This window comes from Danio aesculapii, chromosome 21 (genome assembly GCF_903798145.1).
Source record: "Danio aesculapii chromosome 21, fDanAes4.1, whole genome shotgun sequence".
In the NCBI taxonomy this organism is placed as follows: domain Eukaryota; kingdom Metazoa; phylum Chordata; class Actinopteri; order Cypriniformes; family Danionidae; genus Danio; species Danio aesculapii.
The window spans coordinates 4,462,903-4,486,006 of record NC_079455.1 but is presented as its reverse complement, the minus strand read 5'-3'; the positions used below and the strand labels follow the sequence as shown (position 1 = coordinate 4,486,006).

At 37.6% G+C, this 23,104-nt stretch overlaps 1 protein-coding gene across 1 annotated transcript in view; it reads right to left on the bottom strand.

Moving 5' to 3' along the window:
- The window catches only part of gabrg2 (gamma-aminobutyric acid type A receptor subunit gamma2), a 111,307-nt gene extending 88,511 nt beyond the window's left edge, over window positions 1–22,796 (bottom strand). The window contains exons 1-2 of the mRNA XM_056446521.1: window positions 22,444–22,796; window positions 1,346–1,488 (exon numbers count right to left, since the gene is read on the bottom strand). Of these exons, the coding sequence (XP_056302496.1) occupies window positions 1,346–1,488; window positions 22,444–22,559 (259 nt within the window). The 5' untranslated portion in view covers window positions 22,560–22,796. The remainder of the gene's footprint in view (window positions 1–1,345; window positions 1,489–22,443) is intronic.
- Between the last annotated feature and the right edge of the window lie 308 nt (window positions 22,797–23,104).

Here is a 23,104-nt window from a genome sequence, read left to right as displayed (position 1 = left end):
GGTTTTTTACACCTTTTCCAAATTCAAATTTAAGCACCGCCTAAGCTTCCATCACTTTACAACTGTGGTAAATTACTAGCTTACATACACTCACCGGCCACTTTATTAGGTACACCTTACTAGAACCGGGTTGGACCCTTTTTGCTTTCAGAACTTCCTTAATCCTTCATGGCCTAGTTTCAACAAGGTACTGGAAAAACTCCTCAGAGATTTTTGTCCATATTGACACGCAGTTGCTGCAGATTTGTTGGCTGCACATCCATGATGCGGATCTCACGTTCCACCACATCCCAAAGGTGCCCTATTGGATTGAGAACTGGTGACTGTGGAGGCCGTTTGTGTACAGTGAACTCATTGTCATGTTCAAGAAACCAGTCTGAGATGATTTGCGCTTTATGACATGGCGCGTTATCCTGCTGGAAGTAGCCATCAGAAGATGGGTACACTGTGGTCATAAAGGATGGACATGGTCAGCAACAATACTCAGGTAGGCTGTGGCGTTGACACGATGCTCAATTGATACTAATAAGCCCAAAAAGTGTGCCAAGAAAATATCCCCGACAACATTATACCACCAACAGCAGCTTGAACCGTTGATTCAAGGCAGGATGGATCTATGGTTTCATGTTGTTGATGCCAAATTCTGACCCTACCATCTGAATGTCACAGCAGAAATCGAGACTCATCAGACCAGGCAACGTTTTTCCAATCTTCTATTGTCCTATTTTGGTGAGCCTGTGTGAATTGTAGCCTCAGATTCCTGTTCTTAGCTGACAGGAGTGGCACCCGGTGTGGTCTTCTGCTGCTGTAGCCCATCAGCCTCAAGGTTTGACGTCCTCTGACCTTTAGCATCAACAAGGCATTTGTGCCCTCAGAACTGCCGCTCACTGTATATATTCTTTTTTTCGGACCATAAATAAATTATATGAACAGGTTCATATTAGTCAATAATATTACTGAAATTAATTTAAAAACTGAATAAATATAAATTTACACACATTTTCACAAGTAAATAAACACATTCAATGATGGGCTGGAAATCCGTGTGGGTCTACACATAACTAATTTTGTTTGTATTCTGTGGGTTTTTACCAAAATCTGGTTCAAAAACTGTAATACAGACATTTGAACAAACATTGAATCTTCAATGTCCAATCTAAGAGTGGGTTCACAGAAACGCATGTCATTAATATGGTGTGTATTAATACAAACAAACATTCAGAGTTTTAGAATTTGCTTTTGAATGTATTTGAGGCAGCTTTTAAACAAAATGACAGAATATCTTATGATTTATAGGTACCTTTAGTAGCTTAGTATCTCATATATGGAAAATAAACGCACTTACCTCCAATGTCTGGCCGCAGCTTGTTATCGTAGCCATCTAGTAAGCTGTTCAAAATATGCGTGACATCACTCTCGTACACTTTGGGAGTCAGAACCCATGTTTTGTTTGTCACTTCGTCATCATCGCTTTCCAGCTGGACAGAGCTGATGTGGAGAGAAGAAAAGTGAGTCCAGATGGCCTTGACACTTTCTCTACATTATTGGTGGACATCTTTACAATGAGAACTACCACACACATTTAACACACATTATACACAACTGCTTTAATAAACGGTTATATTCATTAAAATAAGAATGTTGTCACAGAACATCATTAGGAAAGGAAATATAAAATATTTAACATTTTTATTACATCTGATTTTTTTATGTTTCTCTTGATTTGCCCTCTTTATTTAATTTTTACATGTTATTTAAGATTTTTCAATAGCGAATTCATTTAGGTGCACTGTTTTTGGAACATTAATATACATTTTTTGTTGTCGTTAAATTAGCTCTAGTTTGGCTATGGTGTAGACCTTTTTCTTCATTGCTGCTTGGAGGGTGCCATAGTGACATGCGCCTTCCGGTAGGACGCTTAAAACTTCCGTTAAGAATTGTCATCTGCCAGCGCAGCGATTTTCACCAGGGTGTCAATACTCTTACAGAGTGTTTTTGTGATGCAAAACTTTCAATTTGAAAGAAATGTGTGTATTAAAGCCGTTATACTTGTCAGACACAAGTCAAGTGCGAGAGAAAAACGTTCTAATTCAATGTCTGCCGTCAGACACGGGTGCAACTACACATTTACTGGGGGGTATGCAGGTTCTGGTGAAGTTTTGCCTCACCAAATGATTATAACATTAATATAAATTTTTTGTTGTCGTTAAATTAGCTCTAGTTTGGCTACGGTATAGACCTTTTTCTTCATTGCTGCTTGGAGGGTGCCATAGTGACATGCGCCTACCGGTAGGACGCTTAAAACTTCCTTTAAGAATTGTCCTCTGCCAGAGCAGCGTTTTTCACCAGGGGGTCAATACTCTTACAGAGTGTTTTTGTGATGCAAAACTTTAAATTTGAACAAAATGTGTGTATTAAAGCCGTTATACTTGTCAGATGCGGTTCAAGTGCGAGAGAAAAACGTTCTCCTAATTCAGTGTCTGCCCTCAGATCAGATGAAATATCTAATAACACTACTGAAATATAGCGTCAGTGTTCCCGACCTGCCAGCTGTTATAATGTCCTCTTATAATGTACTCTAATGTACCACTTATTCAATCAATGTGTCAGTGAGACAGTAAGTTACAGGCTACGTGTGAGTGACAAACAGTATAATAAAGTACATCTGTTTGGGTTATATATTTAAAAAATAAAAATAAAGAAAATGTGGACTTTTGCGATGACGATGCTCCATTTGAAGGGCACATGTTGCCGTCTGACAACGAGGGAAAAATACCTCACAGCAGTTGTTTTTCATCCCATTAGATCACATTTTTTAAATAATCAGTCTGGGAGCTGGTGCTGATCGACAGCAAAATTAGTTCTAAGACGTTAAAAGTAAAATAGATTAAAACTGTGACTCTTTATATGCATCAGTTGCCGACCGGAAGTTTTTAGCATTTTCCTTGCGCATACACGCAAAGCATAATGGGTAATTTTGCTTCCCAAGAAAAAGGTTTATATACAGTTGAAGTCAGAATTATTAGCCCCCCTGAATTAATAGCCTCCCCAATTTCCCAGATTTTTTCAACACATTTCTAAACATAATAGTTTTAATAACTCATTTCTAATAACTGATTTATTTTATCTTTGTCATGATAATAGTAAATAATATTTGACTTGATATATTTAAGACACTTCTATACAGCTTAAAGTGACATTTAAAGGCTTAACTAGGTTAATTAGGTTAACTAGGCAGGTCAGAGTAATTAGGCAAGTTATTGTATAGCGATGGTTTGTTCTGTAGACTATCGGAAATAATATATAGCTTAAAGGGGCTAATAATATTGACCTTAAAATGGTGTTTTAATATAAGATAATTCTGATTTCAACTGTATATCTCTTTCTCCTTATATATATATATATATATATATATATATATATATATATATATATATATATATATATATATATATATATATATATATATATATATATATATGGAGAGAGAAAGAAAGATCATGGAAATGTTAATCATATATTAATATTTATCATAAGAAAAAAAAGATAACAACTATAAAAGCGTATCTAGGGCTTCATACAGCACATGGAAGCATGTTCAGTTATGAAAATGGCTGCAGTGCTTTTCATAATTGGACATGTGACCATGAAACAACAAATAAAGTAGATTTTTTTTATATATAGGTCATTTAACTAGAAGCAAGGGCGCCATCTAGAGGAGAACAGCGACTGTATTAAACAGACCCCGACGGTAACTCATGAGAGTGTGGGTGTAGTACCGCAGACAGACAGACAGACAGACATACAGTAATAATGTTGCGTTATAGTTGGAAATGTGCTCTCTCTCTCTCGCTCTCCTGTTCTGTCTTTCTCCCTGGCAGCATTTCCAGAGTCAGACGGTGATGGTGCAACAAACACAAGCCTCCGTTTTTGCATCTTCAGCATTATCATTCTGTGCAAGCAGGCAATAAATCATTTTAAATTGCTAATGCTAATGTGCTAAACTACATGCTTGTGTTAATACTAAAGTCAGTATGAATTTAAAAAATGTGCTTCTTTTAATAAATATATATACACACACTCATTGGCCACTTTTTTGCTACACCTTACTAGTACCAGGTTGGACCCCCTTTTGCCTTCAGAACTGCCTTAATCCTTCGTGGCATAGGTTTTTACAACAACGTTTCCATCACGTTTCCATCACCGTTTTCCATCACCGCCTATGTTTCCATCACTTTACAACTGTGGTAAATTACTAGTTTACATACACTCACCGGCCACTTTATTAGGTACACTTTACTAGTACCAGGTTGGACCCCCTTTTCCCTTTAGAACTGCCTTAATCCTTCGTGGAATAGGTTTTTACACCTACGTTTCCATCACGTTTCCATACGTTTCTATCACCGTCTACGTTTCCCTCACTTTACAACTGGTAAATTATTAGTTTACATACACTCACTGGCCACTTTATTAGGTACACCTTACTAGTACCAGGTTGGACCCCCTTTTGCCTTCAGAACTGCCTTAATCCTTCGTGGCATAGGTTTTTACACCTACGTTTCAATCACGTTTCCATCATCATCTACGTTTTCCTCACTTTACAACTGTGGTAAATTACTAGTTTACATACACTCACCGGCCACTTTATTAGGTACACCTTACTAGTACCGGGTTGGACCCCCTTTTGCCTTCAGAACTGCCTTAATCCTTCATGGCCTAGTTTCAACAAGGTACTGGAAATATTCCTCAGAGATTTTGGTCCCTATTGATATGATAGCATCACGCAGTTGCTGCAGATTTGTTGGCTACACATCCAAGACGCTAATCTCCCGTTCCACCACATCCCAAAGGTGCTCTATTGGATTAAGATCTGCCAAGGAAATATCCCCCACACATTACACCACCACCACCAGCCTAAACACTTGACACAAGGCAGGATGGATCCATGCTTTCATGTTGTTGATGCCAAATTCTGACCCTACCATCCGAATGTTGCAGCAGAAATCACGCCTCATCAGACCAGGCAATGATTTTCCATTCTTCTATTGTCCAGTTTTGGTGAGCCTGTGTGAATTGTAGTATCAGTTTCCTGTTTTTAGCTGACAGGAGTGGCACCTGGTGTGGTCTTCTGCTGCTGTAGCCCATCTGCCTCAAGGTTGGACGTGTTGTGCGTTCAGAGATGCTCTTCTGCAGACCTCAGTTGAAACGAGCGGTTATTTGAGTTACTGTTGCCTTTCTATCAGCTGGAACCAGTCTGGCCATTCTCCTCTGACCTAGAGATGGTTGTGCGTGAAAATCCCAGTAGATCAGCAGTTTTTGAAATACTCAGACCAGCCCGTCGGGCAAATTCAAAGTCACTTAAATCACCATTCTTTCACATTCTGATGCTCGGTTTGAACTGCAGCAGATCGTCTTATCCATGCCTAAATGCACTGAGTTGCAGCCATGTGATTGGCTGATTAGAAATTTGCGTTAACAAACAGCTGGATAGGTGTACCTAATAAAGTGGCCGGTGAGTGTATGCGTGTATATGCTTTTATTTCTTCTCTTCTTTTTTTGTAACTTAGTTGTCTAGATAATAAATGATATTTGTAATGAAGTGAAATCTTTCTCACTATCAATTCAAACTTGCTTTGTTGGCATGCTACGTATGTATTGCCAATTACACCTTTGTGATGTTTACGTTAAATATAAGATATGAAAACAAATTACATAGTAGTGATTATAAAAAAAAACATTATAATTAATAATAATTAGCAGCATATTTATTTATTATTATTCATTTATACATTTTAGATGAACAACTAATATTTACCAACTAACATTTTCTCTCTCTCTCTCTCTCTCTCTCTCTCTCTCTCTCTCTCTCTCTCTCTCTCTCTGTCTGTCTGTCTGTCTGTCTGTCTGTCTGTCTATGCCACTGACTCATATTAAGTATGCTACTGAACGAAGCAGAGTGTGGCCGTCATTCTCAAATGAATGCTGAGAACCTTGGCAAAGCAATCATACAACAATGGATGGTGTGAGGCAGTAACCATGGAGTCAGTAGATGATAGAAAAGCATATCCTTGAGAGAAACATGTGACTGAGAGCCGTGCTGCTCTGGCAACTTACACAAAATATTTCAGGCTAAGGCAAGACTACAACAATTTTGAGGCATTTGACTGTACATTCGTGTAGGGAGACAGCACTGCATCATGCCAGTTTTAGCAACAGCTCTCCTTCTTTCAGTGGGGGAAATAAGTATTCACCACGTCAATATTTCTCTCAGAAAACGTCATTCTTAAGGCTCGTACACACCGGGACGCTTTACGTTTGCGTATTTCATCAGCGTTTTTCAGGATTCAAACCCAAGCGATTTTCACTGGCGTCGAGCAGAAGAGTATGCAAAATCACTCCTTGACGTTAGATGGCGCTACACAACTTTAAGCTTCTGACACCCGCTTGTAACACAGAAGAAGAAGACGAAGTTGACACGCTTGTTGTTATGGATAGTGCATGTAGCAGCTCTAGCGATGAAGAAATGATTGTTGTTCACCAGTGCAATAAGCAGCTCTACGTTCATATCGCCTCTGGGCATCTTCTTTAATGTGCGCTCGCATTGACAGCAGTGTTGCCAGATGTAGCTGACTGATTCCAGCCCAAAAGCTATCCAAAAACCGCAGAAATGCAAAAAAGCTGTTGTCATTATATTTTATATAAAGTATTAAAAACATTTCAGTAGTTCAGATCAAAACACCAACTCTGATGTTCCACATGAGATCATTAACATGGACGCCCCATGCTGCATTTGATTGGTTACAACCAATCTTTATCTAGCTTGTATTTTACTTGCACAACTAAAAGCCAAAATCTTTGTAGGGACAATTTCCCCCCAAAAAAAACAAGAGCGAGAGTGCGTCCATTACCTCACTACAGTCAAAGACTTTAGATAAAATGACTCTGTTACAGTGCTTGGGTGAGAATGAGTGTGCTTTTGGATGTGAATGAACTACGATCTTGTTTAGCCATAGTTAATTTAACCCCATTCACATGTAAAATCGTGGTCACACTGCACTTTTCGCCACATAGACTTCCATTTGAATGCAACATACAAGAAATGCAAGCTCGTGTGACAAGTTTTGCATGTCACTGTGCTGTAAGATTCAAGCTTGGTAAATTATGACCTGCGAAATCGCATCACATGATTGCGTGAGACCAGTAGAAGAACAAAACATGACCTAAAATATGACAATGACCCAAAACATATAGCAAAAACGGTGAAGAAATGATTACCAGGCAAAAACATTTACTTTTTAGCAGTGGCCCAGCTAGAGTCCTGACTTAAATCCGATTGAGAAAATAAAAATGTAGCAATCACTCATTTTGTTAATGTCTAATCATCTTGTTTTTTGTCATCTTGTCGTACGGCAGCATTTCACATGCTCAAACTCTAGTGTAAATAGTTGTAAATACCTCAGCTGACCCCTCTTTGGGAGTTATATGAAGTCATCACTTTAATATTTGCATGGCAACATCTGTTTTATGACATGACAACCCCATTCACTGATCTGAGATCTGAGCTGCTGGATTTACTAGTAAACATCAATCATCAACGTCTGCTAAACTACACAAAAGTAAGTGTCTGTTTAACTGGGAGAAGAATAGAGTAAACAAGCTAGTCACCCAAGCAGTGTGTAACTGTTGTGAATAACACATGAAAAAAATAAGACCAACATAATTGTAAAAAGCTGCTCTCATACTTTGTTAAAAGCCTAAGAGTAGAGATGAGTTTTGAGACTAGATTTAAAGGTGCTGTAAGTTTTTGACTCTACTAAAGCATATAAATGCTATGATATGTTTGCAGAGATTTAATAAACATGTTAAATGCGTTACGTGTTGCAATGTCTGACTTTGTTTTGGTCCCTTTAACCCACCCGATGCCGGATGATTCATGCGTCCAAGACTGAAAATGCGACATCTGGTGGACAGTAACAACCTCCGAAATGAGACCCAGATTTAGAGTTCCACATAAGGTGGTTATTAATTAGAAAATAACATAATTTTTATGAACGTAAACATTTGGTGAGCAGGTTACATTGTAATCTTGTGTCCTAACAACATGCTACATGACAAGATTTGTAGCGATAAGCAATTTGGCTGTTTGCACCAGATGTAACACGACAGATATTTAAATACAGCCATTCAGAAGCATAGAATAGAGCACTCACTGCACTCCAACGAAATGGTAAGGTTTATAATCTAATTAGTACATATTAAACCTCTTTAACATTACTAAATGTAGATGCTGAATCACTGATATGTGTTGGTTTGCACTGAGTCACAGTTCTAAAGTTCAATTTCAGACGGTTTATTTTATTTTGAAGATCTGAGGTGAACTATCTGCTGCTGCTTTTAGTAGTATGTCAATAAACATCAAGTAAAAGGGCATTCAAACTCAAATTATTAGCATTTAACACTTTATAAAGCACATGAGGTGTAGAGATGTTCAGATGTTCCTTGTCAGTTTTTCCTGTGTTTCAGCTGCAAGAAATAGAAACCGTTTCTAAAATATAAGTTTCAGGTGTTGGTTAGGACAGAAACTCCTTTTAATATGGAAAATGTTCCTTAAATCGCAAGCCGTTGATTTTATTATTAAAACACGACTAAAATCAGCCTTTAGGCTCGAAAGTCAGGCTCGCTCCTGTTGATGTTGTCAATCTGGCAACCTGTGCTTGCGTGTGTTTTGAACCAGGAGTGCAATACCAAGTTTAACCACTGGGTGTCAAACTTACATACTGCACCTTTAAAGGCGCAATAGATGATCTTACAGAATGCTAACATTAGCCTGTTAGCACTGAAAGATAACATCCTACTATGCAAATCACCGTCCAAAGCCACACCTCCTGAACATGAGAGCGCACTAGTCAACATCACTACAATACATCACATAAAATTTACTGAAGGTAGGTTGTTGATGTTTGCCTGCTATTCGAAGTCTGAACTGCATCCGACAGCCTATCATAATGTTCGAACCGAACGCTTTGATTGGACAAACTTTTCTTAGTTTTACATCTTCGCCAGAATACTAAAATACATATTTGGGCCATTTAATAAAATGATTGCTATCAGGATGTGAAGAGACTTTCAAACAGCGTAACAAAAATAGTTTCTGAAGACAATCACCTATTCCATCTTTAAGAAAGACCTTCGGGCAGAATGACGTTACATGTTTGTAGACCAACTTAAGGACACAACAGCCCCGGGATTTCAGGCTACTGATTTTATGGATCCTGACAAGTATAGACTTTGCTTCACAAATCATATCCTCTGGCAACAAACAGATAGCCTACATGTTCCCAGCTAAGCAGTGACTCAGTAGTGACTAATACAGACCTAGACTACCTTTTAAAATAGTCTGTTAGCTTCCATCTCTTTGCCTCACTCATATCTTTAACCTTTAACTTTGAGATCAGATCATTGGACGGTAATAAACTTGTGACTTACATAGTGTTTTCTTGTTTAAAACTAATGCAATATACATTACCTTACAAAAGAACACCTAATGGAACCCACATAGACCCAAGATTCCTATAGAAATCAGTCAAGTTTGGTAAAGGAATGATCATGGTTTGGGGTTATATTCAGTATGGGGGCGTGTGAGAGATCTACAGAGTGGATGGCAACACCAACAGCCTGAGGTATCAAGACATTTGTGCTGCCCATTACATTACAAACCACAATAGAGGGCAAATTCTTCAGCAGGATAGCGCTCCTTCTCATACTTCAGCCTCCACATCAAAGTTCCTGAAAGCAAAGAAGGTCAATGTGCTCCAGGATTGGCCAGCCCAGTCACCAGACATGAACATTATTGAGCATGTCTGGGTTAAGAAGAAGGAGGAGGCGTTGAAGATGAATTCAAAGAATCTTGATGAACTCTGGGAGTCCTGCAAGAACGCTTTCTTCGCCATTTCAGTTATTTGAATCACTGCAGAGATGTGTGGATGCAGTCCTCCAAGCTCATAGGAGTCACACACAATATTCATTCTGTTTCCACTGCAGCATGACTTTATATTCTATACTGGACATTATTTCTGTTTAGTCACAAGACTTTTGTCTAAGCAAAGTCAGACTTTACTGTAATAAAATAATTAAAAATCAAGCCATGATCATCTTTTATTTTGGTAAAATAAATAATCTAGAGGCCTTTGACTTTCATATAAGCCACTTCTGATACCAAATGATCAACTAGAAGTCAAGTTATTATGTGTTGCTCCTAAAGCTTGGATAGGCGACAAGACTTTTGTCAGGTAGTGTATGCAGTAAATATGAGCAATATCACACACGTATACCACTACAATTAACAGCAGTGTTGTGAGTCTAAGTATTGATAGCAAAGGTTTCTTATTGTAAACAGCTACACACTCTGCACATCTATAATGATATTAAGAGAAGCGCAATGTTTATGAAAGGCTGGGGGTGACGGCAGGCCAGAATAACGGTGGCAGGCCAGATAGACCGTCAGGCCACCAGGAAATGTACCGGTGCTCCCTATGGCCAGTCGTTAGTAACGTTAGTAAGCAGTTTATATCTGCATCAACAAATGCTGTATTCTTGACCTTTAAGCACATTTATAATGTGCGTAATACTTTCATACTTTGTTAATGGTTTATTTTTCATTACTAAATTAAGTATTGCATTACTTACAATCCAGTTATTTAGGAGTAGCTGGTGGTTTTTAAGATCATTCAGAATGAGTAGATACATGATTAATAAACTATTGAAATTAACATATAGTTGTTTTGTATGTTAATAAATGCTTTATTAACACAACTTCATCCCGTTTTGTGACCTATTCTAAAGTGAGGACTATTTATGCTTTATAAATACCTTATAAATGACCTTATAATGAGCCTTATGAAGGCTCAGTTAAACATAAACGACTTTATTTATTCTTATTCGTTTGAAGATACACTAACGAAACTGTATTTCAAATGATAAATAAATCTTTGCAGCCTTCTCTAAAATAAGATTACTGTACAGTTTAAGCATCGCATCTTATTATATTGTTAAATTATTATATTGTTGTTGTTTTATCCAATCTTATGTTGTATTTTGACACTCCTGTTATTCAGCAATGTTTAGACTTTACAGTAATTTAAGATTGCAAAGATTATAGTTCATTTGATACTGAGCCTTTAATTGTCATTCATTAGGGATTCATAAAGCATAAATAGTCCTCACTTTAGATTAAGTTGAGTTAATAAAGCATTTATTAACATACATAATAACCATAACTATATACTTGAATAATAAGATATATATACGTGTTGATTTCAATAGTTTATTAATAATTTACTAACTCATTTTGTATGATCTTAAAAACCACCAGCTACTCTTCAATACAAATGGTTTGTAAATAATGCAATACTTAATTTAGTAATGAAAAATAAATCGTTAACAAAGTATGAAAGTACAAGTATTAAGCACATTATAAATGTGGTTATAAGTCAATAATACAGCATTTGTAGCTGCAGATATAAACTGCTTACTAACGTTTATTAATGTAGAGGTAATGCTTAACAGATAACGAATTCACTAGATGCTGATGCTTAGTAAATGATTCATAGTGTGTAGCTATTATAAAGTGTTGCTGATAATATTTTTAAATAGTTGCCTGCAAAATTAAAAAGATGACAGAACAACGAAACCAAACTAAATTGCAGTCCTAAGGTATGCAGTCCACTGAGTTACCACTTTAAACCAATGTTCCAAGGCTTAGCCCCAGATTGCCCTGGCCCAGTTTAACCCCAGGATTAGGATATGGAAGGACTGACAACAGGTCATTGAATATTATTCTGCTTCTAATATTGTCATGACTGAGACATTTGTTAAACATTCCACAGCCCCACAGTATAAATAAAATGACTTTAACCTCCCAGGGCTTAGTGGCCACATCCGTGGACAGCACATTTTAGCTCTTAGGTGGCTATTTAAAATACTTTGAATCTTTTATATTTTGTTACAGACATACAGTGTCATTCTGCAACTGTTTTGCAGCATATGAAATGTCCCAAACACTATTTTTAACTGTCCAAAATGGGTAAAAAAAAATTGTTTTTACTCTCTGATAGTAAAAACATGTTAAAAAAAATATGTATGTGTTATTAATGCATTAAAAACATTCAGGAAAAAGTATTTTAGGGAAATTTAGTCGACGAGTCCACATATATGTACATAATTTTTCTCTAAAAGTACATCATATCAGAAGATGATACTTAGGTTTTTATTCCAATTAGGTTCCAATGAGCCCAAATAGCAAAGAGAAATAAAAAATTCATGTAAAAAAACACCTTGGGCCTTAAGAAGTTAATGCAATGATCTATTTTGAAGATCAGATTTATTTGCCAAGTTATTCATATAATTTATTATCTACAATGAAATACAATACTGTGTCACTAAATAATATTCATTCATTCATTTTCTTTTCGGCTCAGTCCCTTTATTAATCTGAGGCCACCACAGCGGAATGAACCGCCAGCTTGTCCAGCATATGTTTTACACAAAGGATGCCTTTCCAGCTGCAACCCACCACTGGAAAACACCCACACACTCTCATTGACACACATACACAATGAACAATTAATCTTACTCAATTCACCAATAGCGCATGTTTTTGGACTTAATGTAAAAAACACCTTGGGCCTTAAGAAGTTAATGCAATAATCTATTTTGAAGATCAGATTTATTTGCCAATTTATTCATATAATTTATTAATCTATAATGAAATACAATACTGTGTCACTAAATAATATTCATTCGTTCATTTTCTTTTCGGCTCAGTCCCTTTATTAATCTGAGGCCACCACAGCGGAATGAACCGCCAGTTTGTCCAGCATATGATTTACACAAAGGATGCCTTTCCAGCTGCAACCCACCACTGGGAAACACCCACACATTCTCATTGACACACATACACAATGAACAGTTTATCTTACTCAATTACTATAGCGCATGTTTTTGGACTTGTGGGGGAAACCGGAGCACCCAGAGGAAACCCACGCCAACACAGGGAGAACATGCAAACTCCACACAGAAATGCCAACTGACCCAGCCGAGGCTCAAACTAGCGACCTTCTTGCTTATACTAAATATTACAATGATTTTAATCTTACATATAAAGGGATTTAGTTATACAATATCTATTTTCAAAAATAATGAGTCTTTTGGTATAATACCATGCATAATCGGATAAGAGACAAATATATATATCTATATATATATAATCGGCCACTTTATTAGGTACACCTGACTAGTACTAGGTTGGACCCTTTTTGCCTTCAGAACTGCCTTAATACTTCGTGGCATAGATTCAACAAGGTACTGGAAATATTCCTACAGATTTTGGTTCATATTGACATGATAGCATCACACAGTTACTGCAGATTTGTCGGCAGAACATCCTTGATACGAATCTCCCATTTACCACATCCCAAAAGTGCTCTATTGGATTGAGATCTGGTGACTGTGGAAGCCATTTGAGTACAGTGAACTCATTGTCATGTTCAAGAAATCAGTCTGAGATGATTTGCAATTTATGACATGGTGCGTTATCCTGCTGGAAGTGGCCATCAGAAGATGGGTACACTGTGGGGGATGGACATGGTCAGCATATATATACATATATATATATAATTGTTTGGTGGTTGAGGAGATTACTCTCGAATATGTAAAGTGCTATAAATAAAATTATTATTATTTTAAATTGATTATTTGCTATTATGTAGATAAACTGTTAGGGAAAAGGTTTGTTACAGGGGCAAAGTAATGATAATTCTAATTCATAATCTACATGTGAGGATAAAACATGAACTTCAAAACATGACCCAAGAGTGCATCGCTGAAGGCCACTGCGTCAGATTTTCCTTTCATCTCGACCGAGTTTATGAAATAACATAGCTGTTAAATGCAACTCAGTTCAGCGTTTTGATACTTCACGGTGTAGAGTGGCTCATGAAAAGATGACAGTTCCATTAATGGGATGTTGATGCCATTTATATGTACTGGGGCCAGCTCTTCCACCAAATTACACCATCTGCCGTATGTACTTGTCCATCGCTTTTACAAAATGAGGCTGCAGGGAGCCAGAAGAAACCAAATGTCCTCATGTCTGTCCTGAGGATACGGTGCGACTAACAATACATCAGCTGACACATAGAGCCCTGCAATCCCTAAATATATGACAGTCTGGCTGTTCAGAGATCAGCTTAAGTGTAAATATAATTTAATAATAAAGAAAAAAACAATAAGAAATACTATTTTATTTACACTGCATACATTTTGGATCTTATCTTTGGTTGACTTTCAATACATAAGCTCTGCTTCAGAACATTCATTCACTAATTTTCCTTTGATTAAGTCCCTGGTTATCAGAGGTCACCACTGCGGAATGAACCGCCAACTATTCCAGCATATGTTTTACGCAGCAGATGCCCTTCCAGCCGCAACCCAGTACTGGGAAACACCCATCCACTCTTGCATTCACACAAACTCATACACTACGACTAATTTTGTTTACCCAATTGACTTACAGCGCATGTCTTTGGACTGTGGGAGAAAAAACCAGAGCACCCGTAGGAATCCCATGTAAACATACGGAGAACATGCAAACTCCACACAGAAATGCCAACCGGTCCACCTGGGACTCAAACCAGTGACCTTCTTGCTGTTAGGCGACAGTGCTAGCCACAGAGCCACCGTGCTGCCCTGCTTCAGAACATCTTCCATGATAATGTTGAGGTGTTACTTTGGACCCTGCTCTTAAAGCAGCACGCTGAGTACTATCAAAAGCAGCAGCAATCTTTTCATCATACCACCATTCACTCTTTTAATCCCCGCGGTGCAACTTCAGATGAAAATGTCACTTAGTCCTGGGGGGCAGGCGACACGTGTCACCAGCAGCCACACCGTCAGGCATCTGATGAGCTTTTGATCTCCTTCAACCTGACACTTGCCTGCTCCATTCCTCAAGGGTCTGAAAAACGTCCTGCAAAGATAGCAATAACTCATCTACCGATCCAAGTCAAGTCAAAGTGATTTACTTTCAGAGGGATTTTTCAAGAGGGCTGTTGATGTCTGCTAATAAGATTATTAATTAATCTGTTAATTAACAGTTTCTGTATTTTGATTTTCCCTTTATTTACGGTTGTGAATTGCATTATGGGATGTTGATCTCTGCTCTTTCCATAGATATATACACTAGATATCGCATAGGGACCCTGAGCATGCGTCAATAGCGCCGCCACATTTGTACAGTGCTCCCAGGACAAATGTCATTCAACCGCACTAGTCAGGACAGTGTTACTACATGAAGATGCTGGACTTTAGTGCTGTCTACGGGTGTAGTAACAAGAAAACAAAGCACAAAGGCAGAACATTTCATAGGTAAGATTTATTTGTTTACGTTTTTGTATGTTATGAACTTTTGAGTTAGACAGGTAACGTTATTGATGACAATACAGTCACTTACGGCATTCACCACAAGGCAAAGTAGCACCAACTCGCACTCAATACTTGTGCTAGTTTTGTTGAATAAAATCAGCAAACAATGCAAAAGGAATATGACAACGAGATGCTGCGGTGCCAGAAACTTGTATTATTGTGGCTAAGTGAACGAGTCGTTCATAACGGAGATTCATTCACAAACGAATCGCTCCCTCTGTTAGAATGAGAAGTGAAAGCAGGAGAGGGGGTATGTTTCAGGACACGGATTAGATCAAATTTAACAGGGAGGGTGGATAGTACATTTCCATACACACAAACACGTGCTTTTTGTCAGGAATGCCTGTGTGATCACTTATCCATCAATGTAAAATTATAATTTTCATAATTTAGAAAAACAAAAAATTGCACTGACCCCCGGGAAAACTCCCGATTATAAATATATGTGTATATCTCTGTCTCTGGATGGCCACAGTCCTCCACTGCAGCTGGGTCCCGCATTCATTTCAAAGGAGCGCTACCCTGTGCTAAAATGGCGGCTCTCCTGACGCATTCCTTCCAATAGACTACAACAGCGTAGGCGACGTCTAATGTATATATGTGTCTATGTGCTCTGTCAACTTTTGATGTTGAAAATTCAACTCAACAGGTTAACAAAGTGACTTTTATTGACATTTTTGTAGTTTGAAATAATCTACAGTGCATAATCATATACAGTATTCATAGCGCTTTACTTTTTCCGCATTTTGTTATGTTACAGACTTATTTCAAAATGGATTCAATTCATTAATTTCCTCAAAATTCTAATTCTTCTTTTGAAAATTTAGAAAATTTGTTAAAAATAAAAAACCTGAAAAATCACAGTATTCACAGCCTTTGCTCAATGCTTTGTTGATGCACCTTCGGCAGCAATTACAGCCTCAAGTCTTTTTGAATATGATGCCACAAGCTTGGCACACCTGTATTTGGGAATTTTAGCCCATTACATGAATAGAAGTCTATTGTAAATGGTCAAGAAATCCATGCGCACATGCTTGTCACTTTAGGTCAAAATATCAACACATGTAAAAATGAGTGCCGTATAGCAGTAGTGAGGAGATTATAAATAAAAAAGGATGTAAGAATGTCGCCAGAATGGCTTTTTGGTTTCTTTTCTTGTGCATCCCACCCACTAGCATCCCATCAGAAAGATTTTTTAGCACAGGAGGTAATGTAGTCATCCAAATTCACAATTTGCAATGTTGTAGTATGTATTTGAGTAATGATAGCTGGTTCCTTTACTTGAAAGCTCAGATTTGATTATCGTAATTTGTGTTGTTGACAGTGTTTGAGGTATACTGTATCATTATTATTCAAACCTTAAAGTTTGCTTTGATTGTTCAGCGTTTGCACTTTACCATTGCACACACTTAGTAACATTTTATTTATCACGTTTAAGAGTCTCTAACACATGTTTATTTTATTATAAAGAGATCAGATATTTTGTTTAAATATTTTTGTTTTTGGCTATTAAGACTATTTGCCTTAGTAATGTTGGTAAATTAAAATAAAGTAGTTCAATTTAAAATAGGCGACGCAGTGGCGCAGTAGGTAGTGCTGTTGCCTCACAGCAAGAAGTTCGCTGGTTCAAGCCTCGGCTGCGTCATTTGGCGTTTCTGTGTGGAGTTTGCATGTTCTCCCTGCGTTCGCGTGGGTTTCCTCCGGGTGCTCCGGTTTCCCCGTGGTACAGGTGAATTGGGTAAGATAAATTGGCAGTAGTGTATGAGTGTGTATGGATGTTTCCCAGAGATGGGTTGCAGCTGGAAGGGCATCCGATGTCCTGGATAAGTTGGAGGTTCATTCTGCTGTGGTGACCCCGGATTAATAAAGGGACTAAGCTGAATTGAAAACGAATGAATGAATAAATTTAAAATAATACTATTTTTTCCTAAATGTATTGTTATAAATTATATCCAATAATTATCGATATCGAATGATATGAAACATGATAATGTGATAATTTTTATTTGCAATATCGCCCAGCCCAATTAAAAAAAAAAAAAGGCGATGCAGTGGAGTTTGCATGTTCTCCCTGCGTTCGCGTGGGTTTCCTCAGGGTGCTCCGGTTTCCCCGTGGTACAGGTGAATTGGGTAAGATAAATTGGCAGTAGTGTATGAGTGTGAATGAGTGTGTATGGATGTTTCCCAGAGATGGGTTGCAGCTGGAAGGGCATCCGCTGCGTAAAACATATGCTGGATAAGTTGGAGGTTCATTCTGCTGTGGCGACCCCCGATTAATAAAGGGACTAAGCCGAATAGAATACGAATGAATGAATGAATTTAAAATAATACTATTTTTTCCTAAATGTATTGTTATAAATTATATCCAATAATTATCGATATCGAATGATATGAAACATGATATTGTGATAATTTTTATTTGCAATATGGCCTAGCCCAGGGGTGTCCAAACTCGGTCCTGGAGGGCCGGTGTCCTGCAGATTTTAGCTCCAACTTGCCTCAACACACCTGCACGGATGTTTCTAGAAAGCCTAGTAAGTGCTTGATTAGCTAGCCCAGGTGTGTCTGATTAGGGTTGGAACTAAACTTTGCAGGACACCGGCCCTCCAGGACCGAGCTTGGACATGCCTGGACTAGCCCTATTAAAAAAAAAAAAGGTGATGCGGTGGAGTTTGCATGTTCTCCCTGTGTTCGCGTGGGTTTCCTTTGGGTGCTCCGGTTTCCCTGTGGACAGGTGAATTTGGTAAGATAAATTGGCCGTAGTGTATGTGTGTGAATGAGTGTGTATGGGTGTTTCCCATCCGCTGTGTAAAAACATGTGCTGGATAAGTTGGCGGTTCATTCCGCTGTGGCGACCCCAGATTAATAAAGGGACTAAGCCGAAAAAGAAAATGAATGAATGAATGAATGGGGAAAAAATCTCAAATAAAAACATGAAATCACAAAATATGGAAAACTGATCATTTACGGATATTTTGTTTACAGCGTATCAATCAAAAACCAAACAGGAAGAAGTCATTTTGTTGTTCAAATAGAAGAACACATACAGTCTTCTTCTTTTTCCTCACAAAAATCAAGCATATTGAGGAGATAACCCTAAGTGACACCATTAGTAGCACAGTCAATGCTAATCCTTCATTAAGTAACTGTCAATCAATGACTACAGTGCTGTTGAAGGTGCCGTAGGAGACCTTGGAGAATGCTAACATTAGCCTGCTAGCACTGAAAGACTGCATCCTACCCTGCAAATGGGGTGTTGTGTGCACTTTTAATTTTCAGTCAGCCAGCCCAAGCGCTTCTGGATCTCTGTCAAGGCAAAATCGTCACGTTTAAGATCTGCTTTCTTTAAAAAATCAGTAATCTACACTGCCTGATTGAAATAAAAATAAAGTGGGTCTCAATGGTCAGTTGGTCAGTTAAATTATGCTACTGTAAGAAATGTTTATTCAGCAATAACTATCCAGTTCCGATAGCAGAACCATTAAAGTCAGAGCTTATTGATACTTCGGTCTCTAATAATTTAGCACCGATACCGATATTTCGGTACCCATCCCTATGCGTGAGGCTAGCAAACACCACGTAGCTTTCAGTTAGGATGAACACGGTTTCCTTAATTATACTTTATTTATAGGTCTATGGCTCTGCATACAATGACTTTATCTTGCTGGAGTTTATAGCCGTTTCACTTTACTTCAGGACGCATTAATGCCATTCTGTAGGTCTATTGGAGACATTCATAAATATTCCTAGCAAATCTAAGAAATGTTGAAGGCATACTCAATACATAAACGCACTAAATCGAGAACTAGATCTTCACTTGAGCAGCGTATATTCAAGGGCGTGCAAGAAATAGGAAATCGACACGCAAGTTAAGAGATTGGCATGCTTGTATTACATAAATATGATCTCGACTTGTAATACTGCGCTCACGACATTTGTCATTGAAATAACGCCATAAGCAGTTGGTAGATGTGTGTAAAAAAACTGCCTCCACAGCTGGAAAAAATCCTATAGTAAACACTGCATTGTTAAAGTCACAAGTGGTACAATTTCTTACGCCCGTGTGCTTTTAAAATCATTATACAGTCACAGGCATCCAAAACACGTGCAAATGATGAATTGTAATACAAACTCAACATTGTATTTGTGTCTATTGCGAATTATAACATTGCGATATCGATGCTGAAACGATTGTGCAGTCCTACTTAGCACCCATAAAAGTAATAATAACTAAAAGGATCAACTGAGAATGTAGTCCCGGAGACGTTTCTGGAGACCGTGAAATACGTAGCCAGGGGTACGTATGGCTGCATTTCATTTTTTTAAGCGAACGCTGCGGGGCGGTGTGACGCCGTTCCCTTCGGCGCTTGCCGGCCGGCCGCTCGCCTCCGTGTGGAGGGCTTTCCCGCTGCAACCAGTTTGTCCGGTTAGCTCTTCGTGTACTCTGGCGGACTCGAGGCGCAGAGAGGGGCTGACCACGACGACGAACGGGTTCGAGTCCGGGGAAGAGCGGTTCCAGAAATCAGGTAAGAAAACAAAAACAAAATCCAAAAAATTAAGCGAACAAGTTCATCACAGGGTGAGAATATGGTCAAAATCCGAAAACTTGGTAGAAATCAGATGAGGGCTTTTCTTTTTCTGGACGGCTTTTGTGAACGCGAGAACGGCGCTTTTTGGTTTACGCGAGAACGGCGCGGGAAATAGCGCGCACAGCGGCCTCTCGCGGCCTCGCGAAAACAAAAACTGCAAAAATACGTACCTCCCGGGACGTATTTCGCGGTCTCCAGAAACGTCCCCGGGACTACGTTCTCAGAATGAGCCTGGGTTGAAAAGGATAGTGTCTGAATGTAACTGAGTTTGAATGAAACTTGTGCTGTCAGCTCTTTGATTTAAAAAACACCCTCATATTACAGTATCTTGATAAATTTACAGTATATACAGTAGATAATGACTGGTTTAACATAAGAAAGCTTTTATTCTAATTACCACAGATGCTTTAGTGGCCTATGTGACTATATGATCCAGCTCTCAAAAGGCCATGACGAGGCATACTGGTTTACTATAAATTATTATCTATGGTAGACCTTTAAGACTGTGGTGATACAAGCAATTGACTCTGTATCTACCTAAGAACTTCCATTTGAAGATCTAGGGTTTATAAATAGTCAGCAGATTAACCTGCCAAAAAAAAAACATAGTACTAGTTTTAGGAAGCTTAAGCTGTATTAATGCTTTGTGACTTCTCCTTTCACAAAACAGATGCCACCGGATAACCATTGTCAGTGCTGATTTTCTGGGAACTTATTTCTAATTTGCCTTTGTTTTCATCTTTAATAACAAAATATACTAATAATAAAAGTACACATACATTACTTTAGATGTACACTTTAGATTTAGATTTTATACACACACATATATATATATATATATATATATATATATATATATATATATATATATATATATATATATATATATATATATATATATATATATATACAGTTGAAGTCATTATTGTTATTTTTAATATTATTTTGAATATTATTATGATTATTAACATTATTTATATTAATGCTATTATTATTATTATTAAGTTATTTATTTATTTTTTTTAATAATGATTTTATAGGCCTTTATCACCTTTATTGATAGGACAGTGGAAACTTACAGACAGGAAAGTATGGGGACCAAAGAGAGGGGAAGGATCGGCAAAGGACCTCAAGCCAGGAATCGTACTCAGGTCACCGTGAACACCTGGGTGCTATATGTCGACGCACTAACCACTAGGGTATTGTTGCCGACCTCTTACGTTTTTTGTTTTATAATAATTATTTTCTAGTAACTGATTTCTTTTACCTTTGCCATGATAACAGTACATAATATTTTACTAGAATTATTTATCTAGAATTAAGCAATTTAAAGGCATATGTAACTAGGTTAATTAGGTTAACTAGGCAAGTTTGGTTAGGCAATCACTGTATAACGATGGTTTGTTCTGTAGATATTTGAGAAAAAAATAGCTTGGTTTACAAAAACTTGCTTTCATTCCAGCCAAAATAAAACAGATAAGACTTCTTTGTAATAATTTTGTAATAATTTTTGTAATCATTTGAATAATTATTTTTTTAATTAAATTAAAAGTTAATTAAAATAATTAAAACAAAATTATTTTAATAAAATAAATAAATAAAATTAGTAAATAAATACAATTTAAAATGTAACTTAATTTAAAATGTAATTTATTAAAAAATTTATTAAATTAAATCAAATGCAATCTCCACACATATTTACGTCAGATATCTACTTTAATAATTTAGCTTGTAGCATTCTACCTTCTACGCCTAAGCTCTGACAGTGTCTAGTTAGGCCAGAATTGTTCCTGATTCTTCATCAGCAGGTGGAGAGGAGGAGTCAATCCCTGACTTAAATCTTCTTAAACAAAACGTCTTGACTGAAATGGCGTCACACATGCCAAAGCTATAAACTATGACTGCATTTAATGAGAAATAGCATCCATGTAAATGTAACAACAATACAACCTAATGTAGGTTCGGGATTCAGGCTGATTTAATAACGGCTGTTTGAATAATGACACACCTTCTAAAAGCTGTGCAATTACATAACTGTATTATTATTATTATTATTATTATTATTATTATTATTATTAAGACACTTGTTAATATTAAATATGTATTTTCTTTTATTAAACATGATTTAGGGATTTTGAGGAGCTTATTTGAGTTTCGCCATATTCTGTCAGGGTAAATGTCCGACAGATATATTTACAGCTATATATATACGACAATCTGTCACACACGACAACGTATATCCATTATCCATACTATAGAAAGGAGATTAGAGGAATCCAACGGAAATAGAGCAGCTCTCACCGCAGACACTCCAAACACACGAGCCGATACAATGTTTGCGCACCGAAAACACACAATAATATGCTGCCCTTACCTCAGAGGAAGATGGGCGATTAGAAAAGCCCACAGAAAGAGCTTGAGTGTCACCGCGGGGATGGCCATCGCATTCAGGCATTTAGAGGAAAAATGAAGAGAAGCCATGATCACCATCTTGCTCTCTCTTCACGCAGATGGACGTGTCCCCTTTATTTACTGCCTTTCTTCGCTATGACACATAGCAGAGCGCGATGGTTTTCTCGTCTCAGAGCCCGACCATACAACGCACCGAGCAAAGCGAATAAAGCTATACTGCTATATTAAAGCGACGGCGGATATTCGGTGGTCTCAATAATAATCGCCAAAGACGAATGCGGTCTCCACTGTGGAACTGGGAAATAATGTGTGGATCTGCAGATGATGTGTGTGAAAGCGGATCTGATGCACGTCGCTGCAGCACACAACAACACATGCGTGGTAGAGATGGAATCAAAGCTCACATGCTTCTATTAATAAAACCAGTCGGCTATATTTCCAGATGATATTAAAACTACCTATGAGGGATGTCTAACGCAAAGCATCCGCTAATGCATTGCGCCTAATTTTACGTTTTTGTTGTTTATTATTATTATTATTGTTGTTTTTATTGTTATTATTATTATTTGTCACCACTATTATCCATTGTTGTTGTTGTTTCCTTTTGTTGTTGTGCAGGATCC